The following is a 24,361-nucleotide window of genomic DNA, read 5'->3' as shown; positions in this document are numbered from 1 at the left end:
GCGGGTAATTGAAAGAAAAAGAAAGAAATGAAATGCCCGTTCAAGTTCAACAGTCAAGTCCGCTAATTTGTTTTGAGAGATGCCGACAGAAACAAGACCCGCTCAAACCGATTGTGGCGCAACCCTGGATGTGGAATGTGGAAGGAAGCTTCCTCCGGAGCTTCTTGATCGCGATCGGGAGCTGTGTGTTTTTTTGTTTTGTACTGTTTACACAACAAATGAAAAGTGAAACTAATAAGTATCTTTAATGTATTTTATTTTTAATGAATTATTAGCCATTAAAGAGAGCCCAAAGCAACGTAACTGTGTGGCCCAGGTCCACATGCACACAACAACAGGCTCTTGTCTCACACGCTCACTCGAAAGCCCAGAAATCGACGGCTCCAATCTCGGGTGACCGGTCTTGATGAGCACAAGAACATGAACGTATTCATTTCCGAGTTTGGCCCTACGTGAAAAGTTAAATTCCCATTGAAATCGACCTCCGCCTCCTTCCATTTACTTCGTCCTGACGCTTCCTCTGCACATATTACACCCTTCATTAAATTTTCCACTCCGCCTACGAAATCTTTTCCTCTTCCCATCAGAAAGAAAACGAAAATTTTTCGGTGATTGCGCTGCTCTCCGAGAAGGCAGAGTCCTATTCCCTATACCAAATTCAGTTTTTGGTTCTGAAACTACGTTTCCGTTGTCAATTCTCTTTGTCTCGTCGTTCCTTTTTGTGTTTTTACCTAGCTATTTTTGGAATTTGGAATTAGAACGAATTATCTTCCATGATTGTAGAGTTTGTTCATTTTTAAGTCGTTAGAATTTCGATATTGATTATAAGCCCATATTATTATACATGAAGAAGCATGTTTTCTTGAATGCATAAAACAATTTATCGCGTCGAGGTTGAACTAGATATTTGTTATCATTTCCTTTTCCTTTGAAAGGTTTCTGGCGGTTTTTGTTTTAGTTGCCGCTATAAATAGTGTATGGTGCTGTCAAGGCTTCTCTTCTTTGTCCATTCTAATGTATTATTTCCCTTTTGATGGCAGGCTTGTCAGTTCCAATGGGTTTCAATTTCGTATATCGATCCCTGCAGGAGGTGTTTCCTCAGGTATTATGTTTTTTATGCTATTGTACAATTTACTTTTGCAGTTCTTTTTAGATGATATGTTTAGAGGTTGTTATTGTTCTTTAGTTGTGAATTTCCCATAGTTCTTTTGACCTTTCTTCTGTTACGCTTCCTGTATTTGTGTTTGAGTGAGAAAGTGCGAATCGTCAGTTCAAACTATTGTCTTTGGGCAGTGGCCTTCCTTGTATAAGAAGAACAAACCTCACCCGGCAAACTTTCACTGCTTGACATGTTCTTAGCTTGTGATGATCTCTAAAGAATGACTGAAAGTAACATTTTAAACTTCTTTGATAGTTCATATTATTTCTCAAAACTCGTATTCACTTTGTCAACCATTTTCTTCACTTGGACCTTCTGAACCTGCAGTGTCTCTCCTGCAAAGCTCAATGGACTATTAGTGTTTTAAACTTCAAAATGCCTTGTCCTTGTGTCTCTGAAACATATTCAATTTCTCATCCCTGACTATGAACTGAAACATATCACAGAAATTGTAAGATTTTTTTGTGAGGTTCTGATTTTGAAGCACCAACTGTTTTGTTGTGGCAAACCATAATTTGGTTGACTTTCATATTAATATGATCCTATTATCTTATTTCTTGGTTAGCTAACTCAATATTTAGCTGAAAAATGGCAAAACTACCTTAGATTCCTTAAAAAAGATTTCTTTTTTTCCCCACATGGTATGTGGAAAGGCCCATCACACATACAGGTTACTGGCGAGAGACTCTAATGTGTGTCTTAGTGAAGAAGCTCTTATTACTTGTCTCACATACAGCTTAATGGATGTACTCCATCACTTCTTGATCAATAATAGACTACTTTTCTTCTCTTTCTCCTGTGATGTATGGTTGGTTCTGTGGCCATATTAGTAGCTTCTTAGTTGAGGTCCTGTTTAAGTCTCACAGGTGTTTGGAGTGTCTGCAGGGTTTTTTATTTAACCAATATTTAGAACAATGAAAGTGTAACTTCCCTTGCTGCTTTTGATATGTCCTTGCTCTTTTGATATGTCCTTGCTCAATTAATATTGTTCTGAAGTTGTCAAATTAAGGAATATTTGTAGGCCGCTGCCAGGGCTTTGAGGTTGAAGCAAGTCATGTCCATTTTCTCAATGAAATAAAGGAGAACAAAAACTTATCCAAAGTTGCCGTTTCTGGATTTTTTTCCTCAATGGCATTTGTTAATTGCCAGCTTTGACTCATTTCTATCTTTGTTATTTTCGTCTTTGGTACTAGTTGGGGAATATAACAAATTTTTAATATATCAAGGCACACATTTATATCCCTTGTGTTCATGTTGTAGTTAGCTAACTACTTTAACTTGGTATTCATGAATGGTTATGTCGGCATTATAGTTTGCTGAATATTTTCACTTGGTATTCTTAAATGGGTATGCCCATGTTGTAGTCTGCTGACTATTTTAACTTGGTGTTCTCGAATGTTTATATTCATGTTATAGTTTGTTGACAATTTTAACTTGGTATTTGTAAATGGGATTTACCTCATTCTTTTCCTGGAATTCTGAATAAGAAGACTCGAGTTTTTCTTTCTTTAATTTTAGACCTGAGTTTCAACCAACCACTTTTGTAGAATTTCGTTTGAGATACTTGAGTTGAGCATGTATATCTAGCTCCCATTCATTGAAAAGAAATAGGAAAAAATCTATAGAGAATGCATATGACATGCACTAGACCTATACGAGGACTTATGACTTACTTGAGGAGTATGCATATGCAATGTACTAGACCTATATGAGGACTTATGAGTTGTTCTTATATCTTTAAGAAATCTTAGTGGAGCTAGCCCTCCGGGAGTCAATTTTGTTCACTTACCTATTTACCTGATTACTTATTTACTGTTTACTAAATGGAACAGAAATGGGTATGTGCTATTCCACACCTGATTAACCGATTACCCAGTTATATATAAGGGTAATTCAGTAATATTTTGTTTGAGTAAATGTATGTTGTTGATATTAAATGATTCCACTAAGCATTTTCTAATACTATTTTAATAGTTTTTTTATCCATTTGAATGATATTATTTTTAGACTTTTGTGTACATTACTTATGTATTTCTTATAATTTCTATGATTTTATAGATTCTTAAGTAATATATGCTATTATTCCATTTATTTAGCTGGTTGTCTGTTCTATCATTCGATGAACTAGTAACTAAATGGTATATGGAATAAGGTATTAAATAATCAGGTAAGATGATTTATTTGCCTTATTCTGTTCCATTTAGATATCGTTTATATCCCTAGCTGGCCTTACAAGATCTTAAATGAAACCAATACCTGGCATGATAAAAAATTGCCTTCCATCTTTCTATTCAAAGAAAAAAATTGAAAGCTTTCAAACCTATGTCTTTGGATCTCATGAATAGCATCATGAGAATGTTCTTTTGATCTATTTTCTACTCCTTTCAACTTAAGTTTCTTTCTTAACTCCTGCAGGTTGATCTTCGTATACTGAAGGTGGTAGCAATTGAACATAGTAATAATGTTGATGGAGCAGTGGAGTTTATTCTCTCTGAGGTACTCCCGGGTTTGGAGAAACCACAAGATGAAGCAGCTTGCAGTCCTGGTGGTCAAGAAGTTGGTCACATCTCTTCAGAAGCTGGTAATGACTGTTAACTTTGCTCTAGTGAAGAGTACCTTTTCTTGATCTTATTTTCTGTAATGCTTTTTCAGCTGATGGGAGAATGCCCGGATGTCATGTTGAATCAGAGAAGTTAGACCTATCACTGGATCATTCTGCTCTACATACGCGAGCACATGAGGATCCACCTTTGGGATTGAGGTGCCCAAGTGGAGAAACTAGTTCACATTCAAATGCCCATGCTGGAAGTCATGAGGATTCTGCAATTAGTTCAGTTTCATGTGCTCGTGGAGGTTTTTATGAGGACCAATTATATATAAAAACTGGGAACGGAGAAGTTGTTTCTCTAGAAGAGCATCAAGATCCTGGATCCTACAAGGATGCAGCTGCAGGCTCTGTAACAGATGAACATTTAGTTGCTGCAGATGGCCACAACTTACATGGACAAACAGTAGATGATGGCAAAGATCCTGACACTTCATTTCCTCAAATTGAGCCTTTGGAATCATCAATTGAGGAAAGTCTGTCACCTGCAGTTCGACAAATTCCATTACCAGTTGAGGAAGCAATGACTATTCCTATGGTGTGTCATCCAGTGGAAGAAATTCATGCCAGTGCTGTTTCCGATAATTGTAAAGAGTCAGGGTCCAAAGCTTGGAAAAATGATATGGAGGAGTCAATATTTGATGCAGAAATGGTTCAAGTTGGCAATGAAAGTCTCAGTACCAGTCATTCTGGTCAAATGATCAGTATTGACTTGCTTGAAGAGTTCATCACTGAGGCTAAAGAGTACAAAGTAATGTCTCTTGATATTCAATGGGAGTTTTTCAGTGTGATTGTGTTGAGCTGTCTAATTTTTGTTATACTTGATTCTGGATACAGAAAATCTTATCTTCTGAAATGGAGGTAATGATGAACATGATGAGGGAAGTAGAGCTTCAAGAGAAAGCTGCTAATGAAGCCAAAGTTGAAGCTTCTGAGGTTGGTCTTGACATTTTTGCTAAGGTGGATGAACTTAAAAATTTGCTGCAACACGCTAAACAAGCAAATGACATGGTTTGTGTTTCTGTTGGTCTTTTATAATTCATGTCTTTTATAATTCATGTCTGAATATGTGGCAAAGAAAGATAATTTGATGTTGCACTTGTTTTGGCAGCATGCTGGTGAAGTGTATGGAGAGAAATCCATCTTAGCTACAGAGACAAGAGAACTTAGGTCTCGTTTGCTCATTTTGTCAGATAAACGGGATAGATCTCTCTCGATTATCAATGAGGTGCGAAATTCTGCATTTCAGCTCTCCCTTCTTAGATTGGCAAATTTGTTTCTAGAATGTTGAATCTGGTCTGAAAATAAAATGAGGAAGTGGATGGTTTTTCTTCTCGTTTTGTGGTCCTTGAATATTATAAAATCTGAAATAATGGGTCCCTTTCTTCAATGGCTTGCAACTTCTCAGCATAGATAAATGATATTTGGTATTTTCATGGAACCATTGTTCATTAGAACTATGTATTTCTCATTTTTTGGACAAAGACTTGGTTGGTCTATATCGAAATTGTGAAAAGAGGAATTAATCTTTGTGGTAGGTTCCAATTGTTCTGCCACACAAATGTTGTGCAATTTACTTTTATTTTTGAGAGGTTAGGTTGTGGCAAACTTCTTATGGTGGTTAGAGTAAAATTTTTGGTAGAGTTTGTAAAAACGAGTTGCTCATGAGAAAGATTTGAGTGTAAACTGCATCATCTAGGAAACCCATTATTTTTATATGGAAATAAGTCATAGTAATGTACTTGTTGGGTGGGAAAAAGTCCCATATCGAGAAGTGTTAAGAAAATTTGAGGGTTTGTAAGAAGTGTTGCTCAAGAGAAAGATTTGAGTGTAAACTACATCATCTAGGAAACTGACTGTTTTTATATGGAAACAAGTCATAGTAATGTACTTGTTGAGTGGGAAAAAGTCCCATATTGAGAAGTGTTGAACAATAGGCCTCCTAAATGACTAGTCATGTTGGTGCAGAACGGGTTCAATCCAACAGTGGTATCAGAGTAAGTGGTGTGCATGGACCGAGGCTTAGTGTGTACTCCTGGGGTTATTTGTGTTTTGTGGGTTCCATGAGGTGTGAGCTATGTTGTTTTTGTGTTGTGGACATGTTGCAGGCCCACTTTGTGTAAGCTTGGACATGAGGGGGGATGTTGAGTGGAAAAATATTCCACATTGAGAAGTGTTAAGAAAAATGATTAGGCTATAAGGTTGAACAATAGGCCTCCTAAGTAGCTAGTCATTTTGGGATGGAATTAGGTTCAACCCAATAGACTAACCAAAATGAGCCCGGTTTCATTCCAAAATTACTAGCTACTTAAGAGGTCTATTGCTCAAAATTATAATTAAAATATTTTTTCTTAACAATTCTCATTGTGAGATTTTGTCCACTCAACGTTCTCCCTCACGTCCAGGCCAATGTATAACGGGCTTGTGACGTGTCCTAAATACATAATCAATTTGGTTCTAACCTCATGGATTCCACACAATACAAAAACCTAGGGAGCACACACCGAGTCTTGGTCCACCACAACCTACTATGATACCACTATTGTGTTGAGTCCGGTTCTATCCCAAAATTACTAGCGACATAGGCAGCATATTGTTCAACCTTATAGCCCAATTGTTTCTCTTAACACTTTTCAATGTGTATCTTAACCCAATAGTACTTTTTATTAAGGTTCCATCCTAAAATTACTAGCGACTTAGGCAGCATATTGTTCAACCTTATAGCCCAATTGTTTCTCTTAACACTTTTCAATGTGGATCTTAACCCAATAGTACTTTTTATTAAGGTTCTGCGACTCCAACAAGTCACATGGTGTGCTCTTAATTGGTAGATCAGTATGTTTTGTTTTCAAATTTTTGAAGAAGGTGAACAGAATTAATTAGCAACATATTTTGTATAATGCATGTAAAAAATAATTAACCCAGTATATTTTTTACATACTTTGGAACTTGGATGTCATACTTTCAGTCGGCAGTTCATTTTTTATTTAATTATGTGCACAATTGGAATGGAACTCCATTGTTTCTACGTTGAGTTTTCTCAGCATCTCTTTGGCTTCCCATTTCCTCTGCAAATTTGACATCTGGTACACATGATTAATACGAGTCCTAGTTTTATTTATAAATTTCAGATTCGTGAAAATCTGAACACAAGATTAGCAGAGGCTGAAGCATTAAAAGCGACAGCAGAACAAGAGAAGTTACAGAAAGAAGAATCTGCTCGCAAGGCTCTTATTGAGCAAGAACTTTTAATGGATATAGTGGTTCAAGAATCAAAGAAGATACAGGAAGAAGCTGAGGAAAATGCTAAGGTACTGACTTTATATTTGCCAATTTTAAAATTAAAGTACTTAAACTATTCCTTTGAGGAATGTCTTTTGTATCAAGCTCCAGTAAAACCTCTGATTAACTTGGTTGAATGCTGCAGTTGCGAGATTTTTTGGTTGATCGTGGTCGAGTTGTTGATATGTTGCAGTAAGTTTTCTCTTCACTTTTTTTCTCAACGAATATAGTGAGGTAATGATTTTTCTTATTTTGGCTTTGCAGGGGAGAAATAGCTGTCATCTGTGAGGATGTCAAAATGCTGGAAAAAAAGGTTGATAGTCGTTTGCCTATCGGCGAAGGATTATCATCGAGGCAGATGAGTAGAGCATTATTAAAACATCACATCACACCTGAGCTGTCCAAGTCATCTGAAACCTTAGGAAAAACAAGCATAGAGCTTTCTAATAGCGAACACGCGGTAAACTCGGTGGAATTGAATGGCAGCAAAAAAGAAAGGGACACAGGAATCAGAAGAACTTCCACAGATGAAGAGTGGTATTTGTTTGAGGAAATATGAGTTCAGTTAGAGGGATGTTGTTTCTGGTGAAGGGATTTCAGCCTGAGGACCTTACGTTTCATGTACAGCTGCCTTCAATCGCTTTTTTGTTTATTTGTTTTTTATGTGACCAATTATGGGTTCTTCAGCTACTTCTTCGACATTGAGGCCTGCTTAAGCTATTTTTGTGTAATTTGCAATTCAATGAACTGTACTTTTCAATACTTGCTTGAGGCCGCATGGCATCATCTCGGGCTGATGAAGTTTCTTTGTTAGAAAAATGTTATTAGGGGAATTCATGTCATTTTATTTATGTAAAATCGTGTGCTCGATTGTTCTAGGAGCGTGTCATGCAAAAAAACAGCACATTTTGCCATGCCTACCAATTTTTGCCTAAAGGAGGCTCTCCTAGCACTAATAGTTGGTAGTATTCAGTCTATCCCCTCGTCTTTTGGAAATGAATCAATACATGTGTGAACGAGTTCAATAAGTTCTACTCCTAGTCACTAATTATTGAGTTCAATTATTTATATCTATATTGAGTTCTCAAGTAAGGTCATTATTTTTCATATAGTAGTTATTCTTCTCATACTTATAAACTCTTATTGGTCTCCAACAAAGTCCTTGTTTTCTCATGTAGTAGTTGTTCTACTCACACATGGTTTCCAAATAAGGTCTTTATTCCTCATGTAGTAATTGTTCTACTCACACACACATACCCTTATTAGTTTCCCAATAAGGTCCTTATTCCTCGTGTACTAGTTGTTCTACCCATATACACAATGAGGTCATTATTCCTCGTGTAGTAGTTGTTGTACTGACATATACATACCCTTATTGATTTCCCAACAAGATTCTTATTCCTGGTCCCAATTCATCATTGTAGATGGGGCAAAGTATTTTCCAAAGCTGGACTAAATAAGTCCATTAACATAATATTGGTTAGTCTATATCCCTCAATCAATGTCCCAAAATAGGTCTTGATTCACCACTTGACATCCCAAAAATTTGCATCATGTTGTTAGTATCCTAACAAGGTTCATATAATCTCCAACTAGGAGAGGCCCAAACTCCTCACTACTGATGAGAGACAAATATTTTTCCTCTCCTAGTCATCCAATTGAGGTCCAAAGTCCTCTACGCAGATGGGTACAATATTTTTCCTCTTCTGGTCATTCAAGCTGATGCCCAGATTCCCCATTGCAATTGATGCACAATTATTTTATGAGCATATGAAAAATCCCATATGCCAAGGGCCCAAATCTTGTGATTAGTTTTTAAAAGAAGTTCTTTGTTCCACACTCTTAAAACTAAGGTCATCTATGGCCGTCCACTTGAGTCTATCATAAGACTCTTAGTCCAAGCCCCGAATGTTTTATCCACTATTATTGCTTAAAAATTCACTAATTGACTCATAATTGTATTTCAATATGACTAAATGTTTCTAGTTATTTAAGAAGACATATAGACTAATTCATTAGGACTCCAATCCTAATCTCCTAGAACTTGCATTCCTTGTTGTGACTTTTGCTAAGATTTTTCAATCAGGGAAAAACCTTTGGAATACCGTCAACGCATTTGTATAAGGTTGCAAGGAAACTACGAAGCAAAACTCAATTAGGATATAAGTTGACTTCTTAGGCTCCACCACATTAATACAACACAAATTGGCAAAAAATTGTACCTGCATACCCTTAACATTTGGAACATAATCATATATAGTGATGTCACGAGTTATTGGCTCACCATGCCCATTCTCATTTCTCTCCTTTAAAATAAATTTGTAGTCATTAATAATAATAAACTAGATACCTAAATTTAAAAATTGTGCACAAATAATAATTTTACACAATTGAAAAACCAAGTCTCAAGTATGCTTATATATGAATGAAGAAAGTAGCTAACAGAAAGGGAAGAACATAATGTAAAAGTAAATTAAAACAAGAACTTGTAATTACTCATTGTAGGGTTGTTCGCTCAATCCCACAATCTTATACTTGGTACTTATAAAAAAAAAATCTCCACCCTAATATTCTTTAGCATTCGATTTGCCTTGAAGTCCATAGATGGTTCGTTTTTGGTTGTCAATAAGAAAGTCCACAACAGAACTTGATTGACTATCATTATGGCTGAGACATCAATTTTTAAGTGATAAACACCCTTCAAAGATTTTGAAACTAAAAGGAACTCTTGCACCGTAACACCCACTACCTATGTCAACAAAATTTCTAGTCTCATTCTAAAAAGGTTGTTATCTAAAAAGTTTTGCTTTGCAGCTTACTGCTTTAATGTTTTTGATGAATTCTCCGACTCATTACCTTGTAAGACTTTCAAAACCCTACCATTACACTACTACTCATACTTACCTAGAACGAAGCACAGATTCATAGAGTTCAACCATTATAAGTTTAAATCAGAACTATCAATTTCAGTAATCAAATCTGATATACTTATAATCCTACTCGAAACAAATGAAGTATGAGTTTTAGAACCTAACTAACCCTAATCTAAAATCAGACCATTGACTTTAGAGGTTCAATTTCGACATACACCTACATATGCCTAAAATGAACAAACATGATTTATTTATTTTTGAAACTTAAACAATCCTAAACCAATTTCGAACTCTTGATTTCAGCAATCCTAACTCGATATCCAACTAACCATACATAAATCGAATTGAAATATGAAGCTTGAGGAACTTAAACAATCTTTAATCTAACTTAGATCCTCAATTTCAGCAGCACATCCTCCATATCCAAGTAACCGTGTCTAAATTAAATTGACATTAAAGTTTAGAACTTAACTAACTTCAATCTATTTCAAACCCTCAATTTTAATAACTTTTCCTCTATACCCAACTAATCATGCATAAATCAAATAAGAACATGAAATCCCATAAACTTGAACGACATTTAATCTACTCAACCTTCAATTTTAGTCACGTTTCCTCCATATCCATCTATTCATGCATAATTAAACAGAAACATGAAATTCTATAAACTTAAGCAACATTTATTCTACTCAAACCCTCAAGAAACCCTGTAGCCAGATCATCTCCTTTGCAGCTTCTGATACTGCAATGTACTCGGCTTCTATAGTAGACAATGAAACTGTTTTCTGTAGATTAAAACCCCATGAAACTGTAGTACCGCCCAAAGTGTAAACAAACCCTGTGGTACTTTTTCTGCTATCAATATCTCCAGCTAAACCAGCATCAACATAACCCCTCACCTCTAAGCTCTCTCCTGATAAACACAAGCACGTTTCTGAGGAGCCTTTTAGATACCTCAGAATCCACTTCACTGCTTCCCAATGTTGTTTTCCTGGGTTACTCATGTTTCTACTCACAACTCCCACTGCATGGGCAATATCCGGTCTAGTGCAAACCATGCAACCCATAACATACATAAGTGACCCAATGGCTGAGGCATAAGGAACCTTACTCATGTAATCTTGTTCCTCCTCTGACTTGGGTGACTGATCCTTGCTGAGTCTGAAGTGACTGACCAAGGGTGGGCCAACTGGTTTGGCCTTGTCCATATTGAACTTGCTGAGTACCTTTTTCACATACTCAGCCTGCGAGAGTCTCAACGTGCCTCTAACTCTGTCTCTGACAATTCTCATACCAAGGATTTGCATCGCAACTCCCAAATCCTTCATTGCAAAGTGCTCTGACATCTGTTTCTTTAGATTATTGATCTCATCAATACTAGCCCCTGCAACAAGCATGTCATCCATATACAACAACAAAATAATGTAAGAATTTTCAAAATGCCTGACATAGCAACAATGATCTGCCTAACATCTGGTGTACCTTGCACTGCACATAAAGCTGTCAAATTTCATGTACGACTATCTAGGAGCTTGCTTAGGCCATACAAGCTCTTCTTCTGTCTGCAAACTGAATCTTACTTTCCCTGTACTACAAACCCCACAGGTTGGTGCATGTAGATGTCTTCTTCAAGGTCTCCATGAAGAAAGGTTGTCTTCACTTCTAACTAAGCAAGAAATAAATCTTCAGTAGCAACCATGAACAGTACTAACCTGATGGTTGTGATCTTCACCACAAAAGAGAAAATCTCAGAGTAATCAATACCCTGCTTCTACTAGAAGCCTTTTACAACAAGTCTAGCATTGTACCTCTTACTGCCATCTTGCTCAGTTTTCACTCGGTACACTCACTTGTTGTGCAATGCCTTCTTCCCTAGCGGAAGTTCTATCAACTCCCATGTCTGATTCCCTAACAGGGAATCTATCTCATCTTTCATGGCCAGCTCCCACTTGCTAGAATTTTCATCTCGCAAGGTTTCTTCATAACTCTACGGTTCTCTACCATCTGTCAACAGAATATAATTCAAAGTAGGTGAAAAACGCTATGGAGGCCGAATAGTCCTAATTGACCTGCGAACTGCAGCTGCAGTAGTGGACGACTCTGGATCTGACTGCAGAATAATAGGAATGGGTGCACTAGACCAACTCTCCCTGTCACTCACATCTCTGCACTCCACTGTGGCCTCTGGTAGGTCATCCAATCTCACAAACTCGGACTCTTGAGGAGCTACTTCAGCAACTGTATTGGACTTGTCCTTGTACACAATATTCTCATTGAAAATTACATTCCTGCTTCTTATAATCTTCTGACCATGATTATCCCAGAAATGATAGCCAAATGTCTCGTCTCCATAGGCAATGAAATAACATTTCTTTGACTTAGCTGCAAGTTTACTACAAGCATCAGAATCAACAAGAACATAAGAAAGACAACCAAAAGTTTTAGGTGAGAAAATTTGACCTCTTTCCCGCTCTAGGCCTCCTCAGGCAATCCAAAATCCAACGGAACTTATGGCCCTTTGTTTATCAAGTAGACTACAATACTGACTACATCTGCCAGAAAGTAGGTGGTAATCCAGCGTGCAGCCTCATGCTTCTAGCACGCTCATATATGGTTCTGTTCATACGTTCAACTACTCCATTTTGTTGTGGTGTCCCAGGAATGGTCTTCTCCATTCTGATACCCAGAGTTGCACAATACTCCTTGAACCTGCCATCAATATACTCATCACCATTATCAGACCTCAAACATTTCAGTTTCAAGCCTGTCTCTATCTCAACTATGGCCTTCCAAATTTTGAACACATTAAACACTTCAGATTTATGCTTCAAAAAATAAACACATACCGTCCTGCTATGATCATCAATAAACGTGATATATTAACAATAACCTCCAAGGGATGCCACTGGGGAAGGTCCCCACACATCTGTGTGCACAAGGTGCATTTTTTCTATCTTCAGTGTTCTGCCACTTTTCAAGAAACTGACCTTCTTTTGTTTACCCATAATGCAACACTCACACATACTGAGATCAACTGATTTCAGTTCTGGTAGCTTGTCTCTGGACAAAAGTTCTTTAATGACCTTCTGACTCATATGGCCAAGCCTGAAATGCCACAAATTTGTTGTGCTTTCTGCAATGGTAGTAGCAATAGTATTATTCAAACCAGTAGTCAAATAGAGTGTACCAGTTTTCTTACCCCGAGCAAGTACGGAAGCCCCTTTGGTGACTTTCCAGGTGCTATTTGAGAACACCACTGAATGGCCACAATCATCAAGCTGCCCATCAGAAATGAGGTTCTTCTTCAACTCAAGAATGTGTCTGACCTTTTGCAAGGTCCATTTGTTCTTGTTAGGGAGTGCAATGTCAATATCTCCCGTCCCTACCATGTTCAAAGCCTCTCCATCAGCCAGGTACACCTTTCCAAAATCACTTGTAATCGAATTTCTCGATCCCCGATATCGTCACTTCGTCTCCAGCCATCATTTTCCCTCAGACCCGAACCTCAGCTCCGATACTAATTTGTTAAGCACCTAGCCAATACTACCCAAAAGACTGGCCTGTTAGGAGCGAAAGACATAGGTACTTAACCCCAGGACCATAACATCACACCCCACCTTCACGAGCCGAAGACCACGGCAACGCAACGACACTGGCCCAACCGCAGCATCACAACAGCGGCGCGACCTACCAGTATTTTAATCCAGCCTTTGCGCGCAACGCAGCGACACTGGCCCAACCGCAGCATCGCAACAGCGGCGCGACCTACCAGTATTTAAATCCAGCTTCTGCGTCGTTGCCGGGATTCGAACTCACGACCGAGCGCTAGCTCTGATACCAAGATGTTAGGTTCTTACCTTGTCATGGATCGGGTCACCCTTCTTTCCTCTCTTCCCTCCATGGATGATCTTGACGTTGGAAGAGAACCCTTGTTTCTTGAACGAGTAATGGTGGAACTCAATTTAGAATGAAGAAGCTTTGGAGGAAGCTCAACCTTGGACCTCAAAGGGAGGATCTGACCTTGACCTCTAAGGGAGAATCAGACCTGTAAAATATAATTTTCTCAATACTTGCCTCTTTTTTCCTTCACGTTCCCCTAAATAGGGTTGAGGACGAAAATACAAAGATGACCCATTAGGTCAAGTGGTTCACGCCACATTACACTGAACCAACCCAAAGTAAACCAAACCAAATAAAGTAAACCAAACCGAATTGAAATTACATGAAAAGTAAATTGACATAATTTAATTCCTATGCCTATGGATAACTCGTGATGCTATGGAGTCCATAACAAAAACACCCTCCATGTCCTGCTCGAGCGGTGTGGACTAGACTCCACAGTACTCAACAAACAATATAACATTTGCTTCCATTCCTGGAGTGGATGAAAAGTCTCGTTTCAAACAAGGGTGTAGTGTAGGCTAGGCTAGGACCAAAAGAGCTAGCTATTGTAGATGAAGAAGTGTGTGCTTATATATCAAGATAAGGTTGTTTGAGTTCTAGGTTGGACCTATCTTATCTAACCAAGCGATAGGGCACTGTCAAGTTTCTCATTATGAATGTGACGATGAATTCAATTGGGAGGTTCAATGCATTTGGAAACCCAACAAGAAAACGACAGTGCAAAACCCATAGCGCATTTGACATTTTTTTTTGACATATGCAGATTGCATCACGAGCAAAGCTCATTTAGCACTTGTAAATTTCTTTGGGCAAAGTTTTTTAGAACAAAGCACTTTGGCCGAAAACGTTACTTATTAACCAACTTTTAAAAAAAATAACTCACCATTAAAAAGGCATTGGAATTTCTCCAAAGACATTATCAACCAATAATAGCTGAATTTTAATATCACAAAGCAACTCAAATTTCTGGTAGAATACTTGGGCGTGGATGATCCTCTTAAAATGTTTATCCCTGCAAGCTAATGAATGGACAAATATGGTAGATAAAAAAAAAAGAGTAATCATAAAGAAAATGGAAAAAAATAGGTTACTTCAAGCATGATCGATCAGTTAAAACCTTGCCAGTAAGGGACTTTAAGCATGATCGATCAAATAAAAATACACTGATCGATCATATTTGTAATGCACAGCCAGAGGAATCTCGATTGATCAATCAAATAAAAATACACTGATCGATCATATTTGTAATGCACAGCCAGAGGAATCTCGATTGATCAATCAACCACTGGTAGTGATCGATCATACTTGTAATGTACAACCAGAAGGAATCTCGGTTGATCGATCAACCGCTAGCAACGATCGATCAACTTAACTTTTTTGGATGAACGGTAACATTTTGATCGATCAATCCATCGATCAGTAAGTCATTGTATGACAAAAAAGTTGTCGTTGTGATCAATTGATCGATCAGTCATTTACTAGTGATCAATCAATCTACGGTTTGATTTTTACAAACAAGCAAATAATGGCTAGTTTGAGTTGGAGAAACTATAAATGCCCCGCCAAACCGTGAGTAAAGAAGCAAGTAAGCATTAATTGGCATATCCTGAAGCCACAAATCTTTATCTTGCAAATTCCCTTCCAAAAGTACTTTAAAGAGAAAGAGAGAAAACATTACCTTGAAAAATATTTTATCTCTTTCAAACCTCTGGGAAAATATTTTTGTGCTTTAAATTTTGATTTTACCTTTTTAAAGAGAACTCCAAATTTGCTCAAATCTTCCAATCTTTCTTCACATTCCATACATTCAAAGTTCCATTAAGTTCTTCTACTTTCGGTTCACATGCTTAAATATTTAGAGGCTTGGATCTCAATAAGAGAAGGGATCTCTCCAGCAGAAAGTCGTAAGTTCGATTTTACATTCTTGCATTGTAACTTCCTTTGTTAGAGGTTTTCTAGTACCTTAAAGCTAGAACTGTTTGGCATTCTAGAGCTTAAAATCTAGAAAATAAGTGCCAACAAGAGCTGGAATCTAGTTTGTATTGAATTTTTAAAGGAGAGATCAATTTGTGTCATTGAGGATTACACTTGGCTTAAAGAGAGCATGAAATATCTTTTTAGTTTTTAACTACTATAGCATATTAGTCGAATTTTTCAGAGCAAGGGTTCTTGGGCGGTGACTACCTTTAGGGAAACATCAAGCACAAAAACTCATTGTCTTCTTGAGGTGTGTGGTTATTAATTATTTATCATATTTTATTTTATCACTCCATGTGCATTAAATTTTAATTTAGAATCTTAATTTACCACTTTTTGAGAAGCCACTTAAGCCAACAAAAGAAAGGTGAGGATACATGGTCATTTGACTCTTTTCTTGCCCAACTACATATACCATATTTACTATATCACGTGTATCAGGACCTTCTGACTTTGTAAAGTAACCCAGATATGAGTTGCATCTCAACATGATGTAGAACAGGAATAGTTTATTCACTTAAATATTATATTATGTTTTATAGTATTGAAAAGCAGATCAAAGAAATTTGAAATGAACAATAAATGTTAAATATGGACAACTTTGCATCTTTGGCAACAGGGACAATCAAACTTTGTTGTTGTCCAGGAAGAACCAAGTCCAATCTATCATGTCCTTCTGCTTCTTCTATCTAATCCAATCCTACAATGAGAACTAGATCTATATATATACTTTAAGCATGTATTGAACCAATAAACATGAAATCTATAGTAAGAGAAATTTTAAATAGAATAAGAAGAGAAAGCAAAAATGAAGACTCAACTAGAAAATGAAGAGAGTTCAGAATCACCAGAGAGGAAATGGGATGAGAGGAGTGGGTATTTACCTCATAGAAAATAGTTGGCATGAGAAACCCAAAAATAGTTCATGAAGAGAAGGGGAAATAGGGAAGAGCCCAAATCTCCAACTTCATTCACCAATATCAAAGATTTCTAAAGGTTTGACTACCCTATTATCCACCCAAAAAAAATATCTAGAAAGTTTAAGAAAATAACTAAAACATAATTAAACCAACTTAGAGATTTAACATTTACCTTGGAGTTCATTTTTAGTACATTTCTTTGTAACACAATAAGGGCATTTTTTTGGCTTTCTACAACATCTTGTACAAAGATCAATTTGTAACATAGAAAATTTACCATGAACTTTCTAGCATTTGCAACAGTTCCTTCCCAAATATTTTCTATTTGTAGGGCTTTATATTTCATAACTACATCTGAATAACCATGGTTTTCTCAAAATGGGTAACAAAGTGGTATGATTGACTCTCAATCGTTACAAATACAACAACATATCCAAACCCTTCTTAAATGGCTTAGGAGAATTGAGTGTTCAAGCACCCACTATGGTACCTGATTTTGTATGTCAAACTATTCTTTTGGGTGTTATATCAAATTGTCATTCAAACAAATCTTACTGCAGCCAATCAACACTACACTAAATGCACTCCTAACTCAAGCAGTTATGGCATCTGGTTATAGAGAGGTGTCAAAGAAGGTTGGACTCAACTTCTATTTCAAGCAGGTCGATCCACACTAATTAAGACCACCTTAGATGGAATTCCAAATTACATCTTGACCTCATTGGCATGTCCAAGAAATAAAGTAACAAAATTGGAAGCCCTTAAGCACAACGGAGAATGGATTCTCACTTTGGTAGAATTGAATAACATAATTATTATAAGAAAGATATAATGTGTTAGTAGGAGACTAGATCCTCCAAGAACAAATAGAATGTGGTAGAACAAAAAAAGAGAAATAAGAAATGATTCAGAATTATTAAGAGTATAAAGACATATCATGTAATGAGTTACTATTTGAAGGATTTTGTATTGTCTTAGAATAAGATTTTTATTATTTTTAATATATTTAATTATGCCTTATGCTCCCTAATTTATATTTGGCATTATAGAGGTTGGATTTTAGGGCTAAGCATCAATGACCAACAACTTAAGGTACCAATTTTATGATAAAATACTATTCACTATCGACTTTTTTTGTGATGGAGAGTTGTTCATTGGAAAAGAAAATAATCGGTTTAAAGAAGACCAAAATGGTGAAGTCCATTAAAGGCAGAATTTTGAATTAAAATAAACCATTTATTTTAACACATTAAGATATAGCATGTGTGATCAAGCTTCCAATTTTATTCTGATTTTATTTACTACACTTTCCACTTGTCACTATATATCAATCATTGAGATATTTTTATCTTAACCTTTGAACTCTATCTCAAAATAAGAGATAGGCAATAGAGAAGACCAGAAAATAGAGTAATGACCCAAAAGCAAAGTTACTGGGTCTGTTTGGAACCCCATGGAAAAGGAAAGAAAATAAAAATTTGACCATTTTTATTCCCAAAATAGTTAGTGAAGAAGAGAATTTGATCATTATCTCATTTTCACTAACTATTTTTTGAAATAATAATGGTCAAATTCTCATTTTCTTCTCTTTTCTTCTCTTGTCTAGGGGTTCCAAACAAACCCTAAAGTCTAACATCGTTACTCAATCAATCAAAAAAGGAGAATGGAGCTACTCAGTTGAGAACAAAGTTTGGAAGGAAAAGAAGAAGAAAGAGAGTGAGATGAGAACTGGCAAATCAGTGAAGGTATCCACTACTGACATGCCCCGACACCCTCTCCCCACCGCATTCGGAGATTCTTGGGCAACTCTGGCAGTTAAGGGTGGCTTCAAACTGAGCCGGCTCGCGAGCCGCTCGAGTTCGGCTCTGTTTCGGGTCAGTTCGATTCGTTATATTTTGAGCTCGAGCCGAGCTCGAACTCAGAAATGGTCTCGTTTAAATTAATGAGTCGAGCTCAAGCAGAGCCAGGTTCGGCTCTCGGCTCGCGAGCTGACTCGTTAATCTAACGAGCGATTCGGGGATCAGGGGATTTGGCATTTTTTTGGGAAATTGTCTATTCGTTTCGTCTTGCCACCTGCGAAACCCATACTTCACTCTGCTGTTTCAGCATGATTTCTTGCGGAAATCGTTGTCCGTCGGCAGGTATTCAGGGGAAATGGGGGATTTGGTCTTCAAATCCCTCGTTCTCCCTCTCCCTCTTCGATTCCTCAATTTCTTCCTCTGCGATTTCTATCTCTTCTTCCTCTGCGATTTCTTTCTCTTCTTCCTCTTCGATTTCTTCATCCAAAGTTTTTCCTCGCCAACGAGAAGAAATCAACAGTCCAACGGAAGGAGGTAAGATTTTTATTTAATCTTCTATTTTTTTTTCGTCGCCGACCTAACCCTACAAAATCTCTAACTCTCGCTTCGTTTCAGCAGTGCTCCTTCATTCTTGGAAAGTCTTTTTGGATATTCGAACGGCAAACACTCTGTTTCTGTAAGTGAAATGTTCTGTATTAGAATGCAATTATGCCTAAGCAAAGAAAAGGATTTGTTTTTTTTTTTTTTTTTTTTTTTGGCAGATATGTGCAGCTGACAGTTTTCTTGAACTTACAAAGTACACTCGGGAAGAAATCCTTGGAAGAAAACTGTCGGTATGAATTTTATTTCATGATTTTGAGTGTTGATACTGTTAGATTTTTTGAAACGGTGAGTTTTTTATTCAAGGGTAGAAGGAAATGCACTGTCACAACGTACTGGGAAGATCATTTTATACAGATTGTATAAGGATGTTTCCTTTTTCTCTATAACTTAAAGAAAACGAGCTTTGGGGGATGGATTTTCCAACAGAGATGGTCATAATTATTCTCTTTGTTCTCATATGTTATTTCAAGTCTCATCTGCACAACCTTCACTGTTTCAAGGAAATCTCCTTTACAATTCTAATCCTAATGTTAATGTTAAAGTTAGTTTTAAGTGATTTTGGTGGGTGAGGGGCGAATTATGGCTTATTTAAAATTTTTATATCAACAAATAAAAACAGCTATACCCCTCTATTAAAGCTTGGTTATATATTTAGGATTTGAAAATAATGACAAGTAAAATTAAGTATCATTTTTGTTTAATAATGGGGTATAGGCCTCTCTTCCTTTCACCCCTTCTCAGCTGAGGTGTAGAACTTCTTCTTCTTGAAGGCAAGCAGCAAAGACATCCAGTAAAATTGTTCGAGCTATATTATTTTTGTTGTTTTACAGAAGATATTGTTCGCGTGGGTTAGCAGAACAATATTTATTGCCAAAAGCTCTACCAGCAAACACTCCAACGGGGTTCTGTTCTGAGCTTCTTGCCAATTCAAGTTACTGCCTTCTTTCTAAAATTCTACTTTTTAAACACATATTTTCCAGATTCTGTTGATTTCATTAGTATGTTATCCCATCATCTTTCTTCATTCCCTCTAACTGACTCAAAAGTGCTTAATGGTTATATCCACTCAAAGATAGTTCCTTGGAACTCTTAATAAGGGATACCGATTGATGGAAAGAATATTACAAAGGGTGTCCATTTCTAATGCAAAAAGTCACAAAATTCACTGTGGACTTTATCTGAGGCAGTAGTTTCCTGTGGGGATGACTGTAAAACAAGAGGTAATGTTTGTGAAGGCATACATATATGCATGTTGTAGTGAGTCCAAACAAGGTTACAAGTCAAGGTGAAAATGGTTGTCAATGTTCAGGTGACTTTTAGTTTGGAAGTAAATATTATGAGACTTGATGAAGGAATTAGCTTGGTGAATTGGTAAACTGGACAAGCAAACAATCAATTGAAAGACACTTAAAAAAGAATATTGATAAATTTAATTGGGAAAATATCTATATGGGGCTTTCAAATTCTGGCAGTTGGTATTGTAATATAGGTTCCTCCACTAGATGAGTTTTTGGTATACTCTCTTTTTCTTGCAATTGTTTGCATCTCAAATAGTTCAATGGTGCTTCAGTGATACCTGTTCTTACTAGAGGTTGACCTATTTTATTCTTTTTTTTTCATTTTTTTTTATTTTTTGCTTGAGTGTGCCATCAATTGCATTCTAGCTGGCTAAGAGCCTAGAAACTTCATACTGAGTTACGACATTCAAGAAGGAAAAGAAGGGTGGGGAGAAAAATCCCCCACCTTGTCATTTGTTATGTTTTTGTATATCTCAAAATGACTTACTAAGCTCAAGTGCTATAATGTTTGGAAAATAGTTGGTTATCAATGATTTGTTTGCTCAAATTCCAATGTTCTTCATAAATGAAGTTATTATTCTAGACTTTCAAATATTTTTATGTTTTGGGATCTTGTTTCTTTTTTGCCTTCTTATTTTTAGGTGTCTGACCTCTTATAAAGTTTTGTACGTTTATCATACATTTCAGAAATAAACAACAATGGTATTCAAATTGTTACTTGATATATTTTAGCAATGGAATTTTATTTCATGATTTTGAGTGTTGATAACATATTCTGTTCAATAATACTCTATTATAGTTAATGGAATCAGAAGCTTTCTTAATTGCATCCAACTTCTCTTTATTGTCAAAGTAAATAAAAAATGTTAGTGTTGATAACATATTATGTTCAATAATACTCTATTATAGTTAATGGAATCAGGAGCTTTCTTAATTGCATCCAACTTCTCTTTATTGAAAAAAAATAAAAAATGTTAGTGTTGATAACATATTCTATTCAATAATACTCTATTATAGTTAATGGAATCAGGAGCTTTCTTAATTGCATCCAACTTCTCTTTATTATAAAAAATGTTAGTTTTTGTCCTTCTTTCTTAATTCTCATTGAACTTATATCTGTTGTTGTTCTAAAATGTTATATGGCTTGATGTATTAGCAAAAGTGATTTGATAGTACCTTTTCTATCTTTTGGAAATTGAGATCTTGTGTGTGAACCTTGATGTCTTAAATTCACTCATTGGATGATATATGATGCCTAAACCTTGTCAAATATTCATATTTTGTTGAATTGATACGTTAGATATAGACGGATGTAAATTATCTCTCTTTTTTACAATCGATTTTTATCCTTCCTCTTTGATTTCTTCGTCTGAAGTTCTTCCTCGCTGACGAGACGAAAGCGACGGTCCGACGGGAGGTAAGATTTTTATTTAATGTTCTGTTTTTTTTTTCGTCGCCGACCTAACCCTACAAAATTTCTAACTCTCGCTTCGTTTTAGCAGTGCTCCTTCATTCTTGGAAAGACTTTTGGAGATATCCCTGAACGGTGAACACACTTTCAGGTTCTGTAAGTGTTAATTTTTTTTTTTCATTTTTATCGTTAATTTCTAGGTATTGTGGTTGAATTTCATCAGAATATTAGAAGAGAATGTTGGTGTGCTTATTTCATTCTCTTAGAAGTTTCTAAATTTATATTTAAAAAAAGGATCGGTATATTGGACTGGAAACTATTGGGTGCAGGGCTACAGGCTCAAAGAGACCCCACTGCATTGAAAGACAAGGGTCGTTCACGATTGTCACAATGTCACGTACCTTCCTATAAGAATAGACAAGTATCTTAAATTATGTGTAAGATCTTTGTTGTTTGGATAGCTTTCTTTTCTTTATGTTTTTAATTTGTAATTTTGTTTTTTTGTCGAAGTAAGAATGTCAACACTTCCTCAATTGACATCAATAATTAACACTAGTTCTAGTGTGGCCATAAATAGTTACTCAACTCCACCAGAGTCACTACCCTCTGTCATAGAAGTGGGCCCAGATGAAATTACCATAAATGAGGATGAAGGTGATTCTACCCATACTTCAAAAAGACAAAAAAATCTCATGTGTGGTTGGAATTCAAAGAAGTATCACTTTATGGTACAAAAAAGGCTCGGTGTGTTCATTGTAAAATCAATTTGAGTGTTATTAGTAGTGGAGTGACCACACATATGAGTCAACATTTGAAACGTTGCACTAGTAGAAAAGTGGCAATGAGAAAACAAAAAACCTTAAACTTTCAACTAGTGGGAGCGGGGTCTAATGTTGATCAGAGTCCATCTGGACTTCCTTTTATGGATTTTGGAGGAAAATATGATCAAGCTAAAATGAGAGTACTCATTGCTCATTGGATTCTTATGCATGAGCATCCATTCATGATAGTAGAAGAGGAGAGATTTAATTTTGTAATGAAGATGGCAAATATGAATTATGAGAAAATATCCCGTAAGACCATTAAGAAGGAGTGTATGGAGGTGTATGAGGCAGAGAAAAAGAAATTGAAAATTTTGTTAAAAGAGATTAACAAGATTAATTTTACCACGGATATTTGGAAGTCCCAAAATCAAAAAATCGAATACATGGTTATTACTGGGCATTTTATTGACAGTAATTGGAAGCTACAAAAACGAGTCTGAGTTTTGTGCATGTTCCTCCTCCTCGTCGTGGCGTTGATATAGCATATGCTATTTACAAGTGTTTGAAAGAGTGGGAGATCAAAAATAAAATTTTTAGTATTTCAGTTGATAATGCTGCATATAATGATGTTTGTATCAGAGTTTTGAAACAAGATTTTTCAAGGAAAAAAAATTTGGTGTGTGGTGGAAAGTTGTTTCATGTACGTTGTTGTGCTCATATTTTAAACTTATTAGTCCAAGATGGTCTTGTTCAGATTAAGGATATCATTGATAATGTGCGTGAAAGTGTCAAATTCATAAATCTGTCTGAGGCTAGACTTCATACTTTTTCTGAAATTGTACAACAATTAGAACTTGGTGAAAAGAAGTTGGTTATTGATTGTCCAACTTGTTGGAACTCCACTTATGACATGTTGTCTTCTGCATTAAAATTCAAAGATGCATTCTCTAGATTTAAAGTTAGAGAACCAACTTATGATTGTTTGCCAAGTTTTGATGAATGGGAAAAGGTTGACATGGTGTGTGAGATTCTAGAAGTTTTTAATGCAGTTACTAATGTAATTTTTGGAAGTGACTACCCTACTTCTAATTTGTACCTTAGTGAGGTATATAGGGTAAAAGAAGTTCTGGATTTTCATTCTACAAATGAAAATGTTTTCATTAGGACAATGGTTAGTAGAATGAAAGAGAAATTTGAGAGGTATTGGGGTGAATGCAATTTATTGATGGTTGTTGTTTTAGTTTTGGATCCAAGGGTCAAATTAAAGTTGATCGAAATGTGTTTTCCAGTGATATATTCTAAGGAGGAAGCTACAATGAATATAAATTTAGTTCGACGCACCTTATATGAGATCTACGATGAATATGTATCCTTATATAATGTGGATATTAGAAATGAAGAGATTCTTTCAAGTACTAGCTCTATGGGTGTTTCTACAAGTCGTAGGCCTTCATCAAGTTCAGGTTGGTCAAAGTCAATGAGTTATATGAAACAAAAGGATGTAGTTAATTCACCAAGGTCAGAATTGGAAATTTATCTTGAAGAAGGTGTATATAGTTGTGAGGAAACTTCACAATATAATTTTGATGTTTTAGAATGGTGGAAAGTGAATCATATGAAATTTTGGGTATTATCTAAGATGGCAGCAGACATCCTTGTAATTCCCATATCCACAGTAGCTTCAGAGTCTACATTTAGTGTTGGTGGTAGAGTAATAGACTCATATCGTTCTTCCTTGGCACCAAATACAGTTCAAGCTTTGATTTG

General features: G+C 36.2%; 1 protein-coding gene across 2 annotated transcripts; it reads left to right on the top strand.

The window, feature by feature from the left end:
* The first annotated feature begins 528 nt into the window (after nucleotides 1-528).
* On the top strand, nucleotides 529-7,924 carry LOC137956029 (uncharacterized). 2 transcript variants are annotated; one of them, XM_068803324.1, is made up of 9 exons: nucleotides 529-632; nucleotides 1,041-1,102; nucleotides 3,575-3,740; nucleotides 3,812-4,515; nucleotides 4,602-4,700; nucleotides 4,876-4,992; nucleotides 6,896-7,075; nucleotides 7,192-7,238; nucleotides 7,311-7,924. In XM_068803324.1, the coding sequence occupies exons 2-9, from the start codon at nucleotides 1,055-1,057 to the stop codon at nucleotides 7,603-7,605; spliced, it is 1,656 nt and encodes a 551-aa protein (XP_068659425.1). In that variant the 5' UTR covers nucleotides 529-632; nucleotides 1,041-1,054; the 3' UTR covers nucleotides 7,606-7,924. The 2 variants fall into 2 exon arrangements, with proteins under 2 accessions (XP_068659425.1, XP_068659424.1); XM_068803323.1 differs by having other exon boundaries at nucleotides 4,602-4,775.
* Nucleotides 7,925-24,361: the final 16,437 nt, after the last annotated feature.

The sequence above is a fragment of the Aristolochia californica genome, unplaced genomic scaffold (assembly GCF_029961685.1).
Source record: "Aristolochia californica isolate CCGP_79_NKW_82.1479 unplaced genomic scaffold, dmAriCali1.0.hap1 SCAF_2, whole genome shotgun sequence".
NCBI lineage: Eukaryota > Viridiplantae > Streptophyta > Magnoliopsida > Piperales > Aristolochiaceae > Aristolochia > Aristolochia californica.
This window is presented reverse-complemented; position numbering and strand designations above follow the sequence as displayed.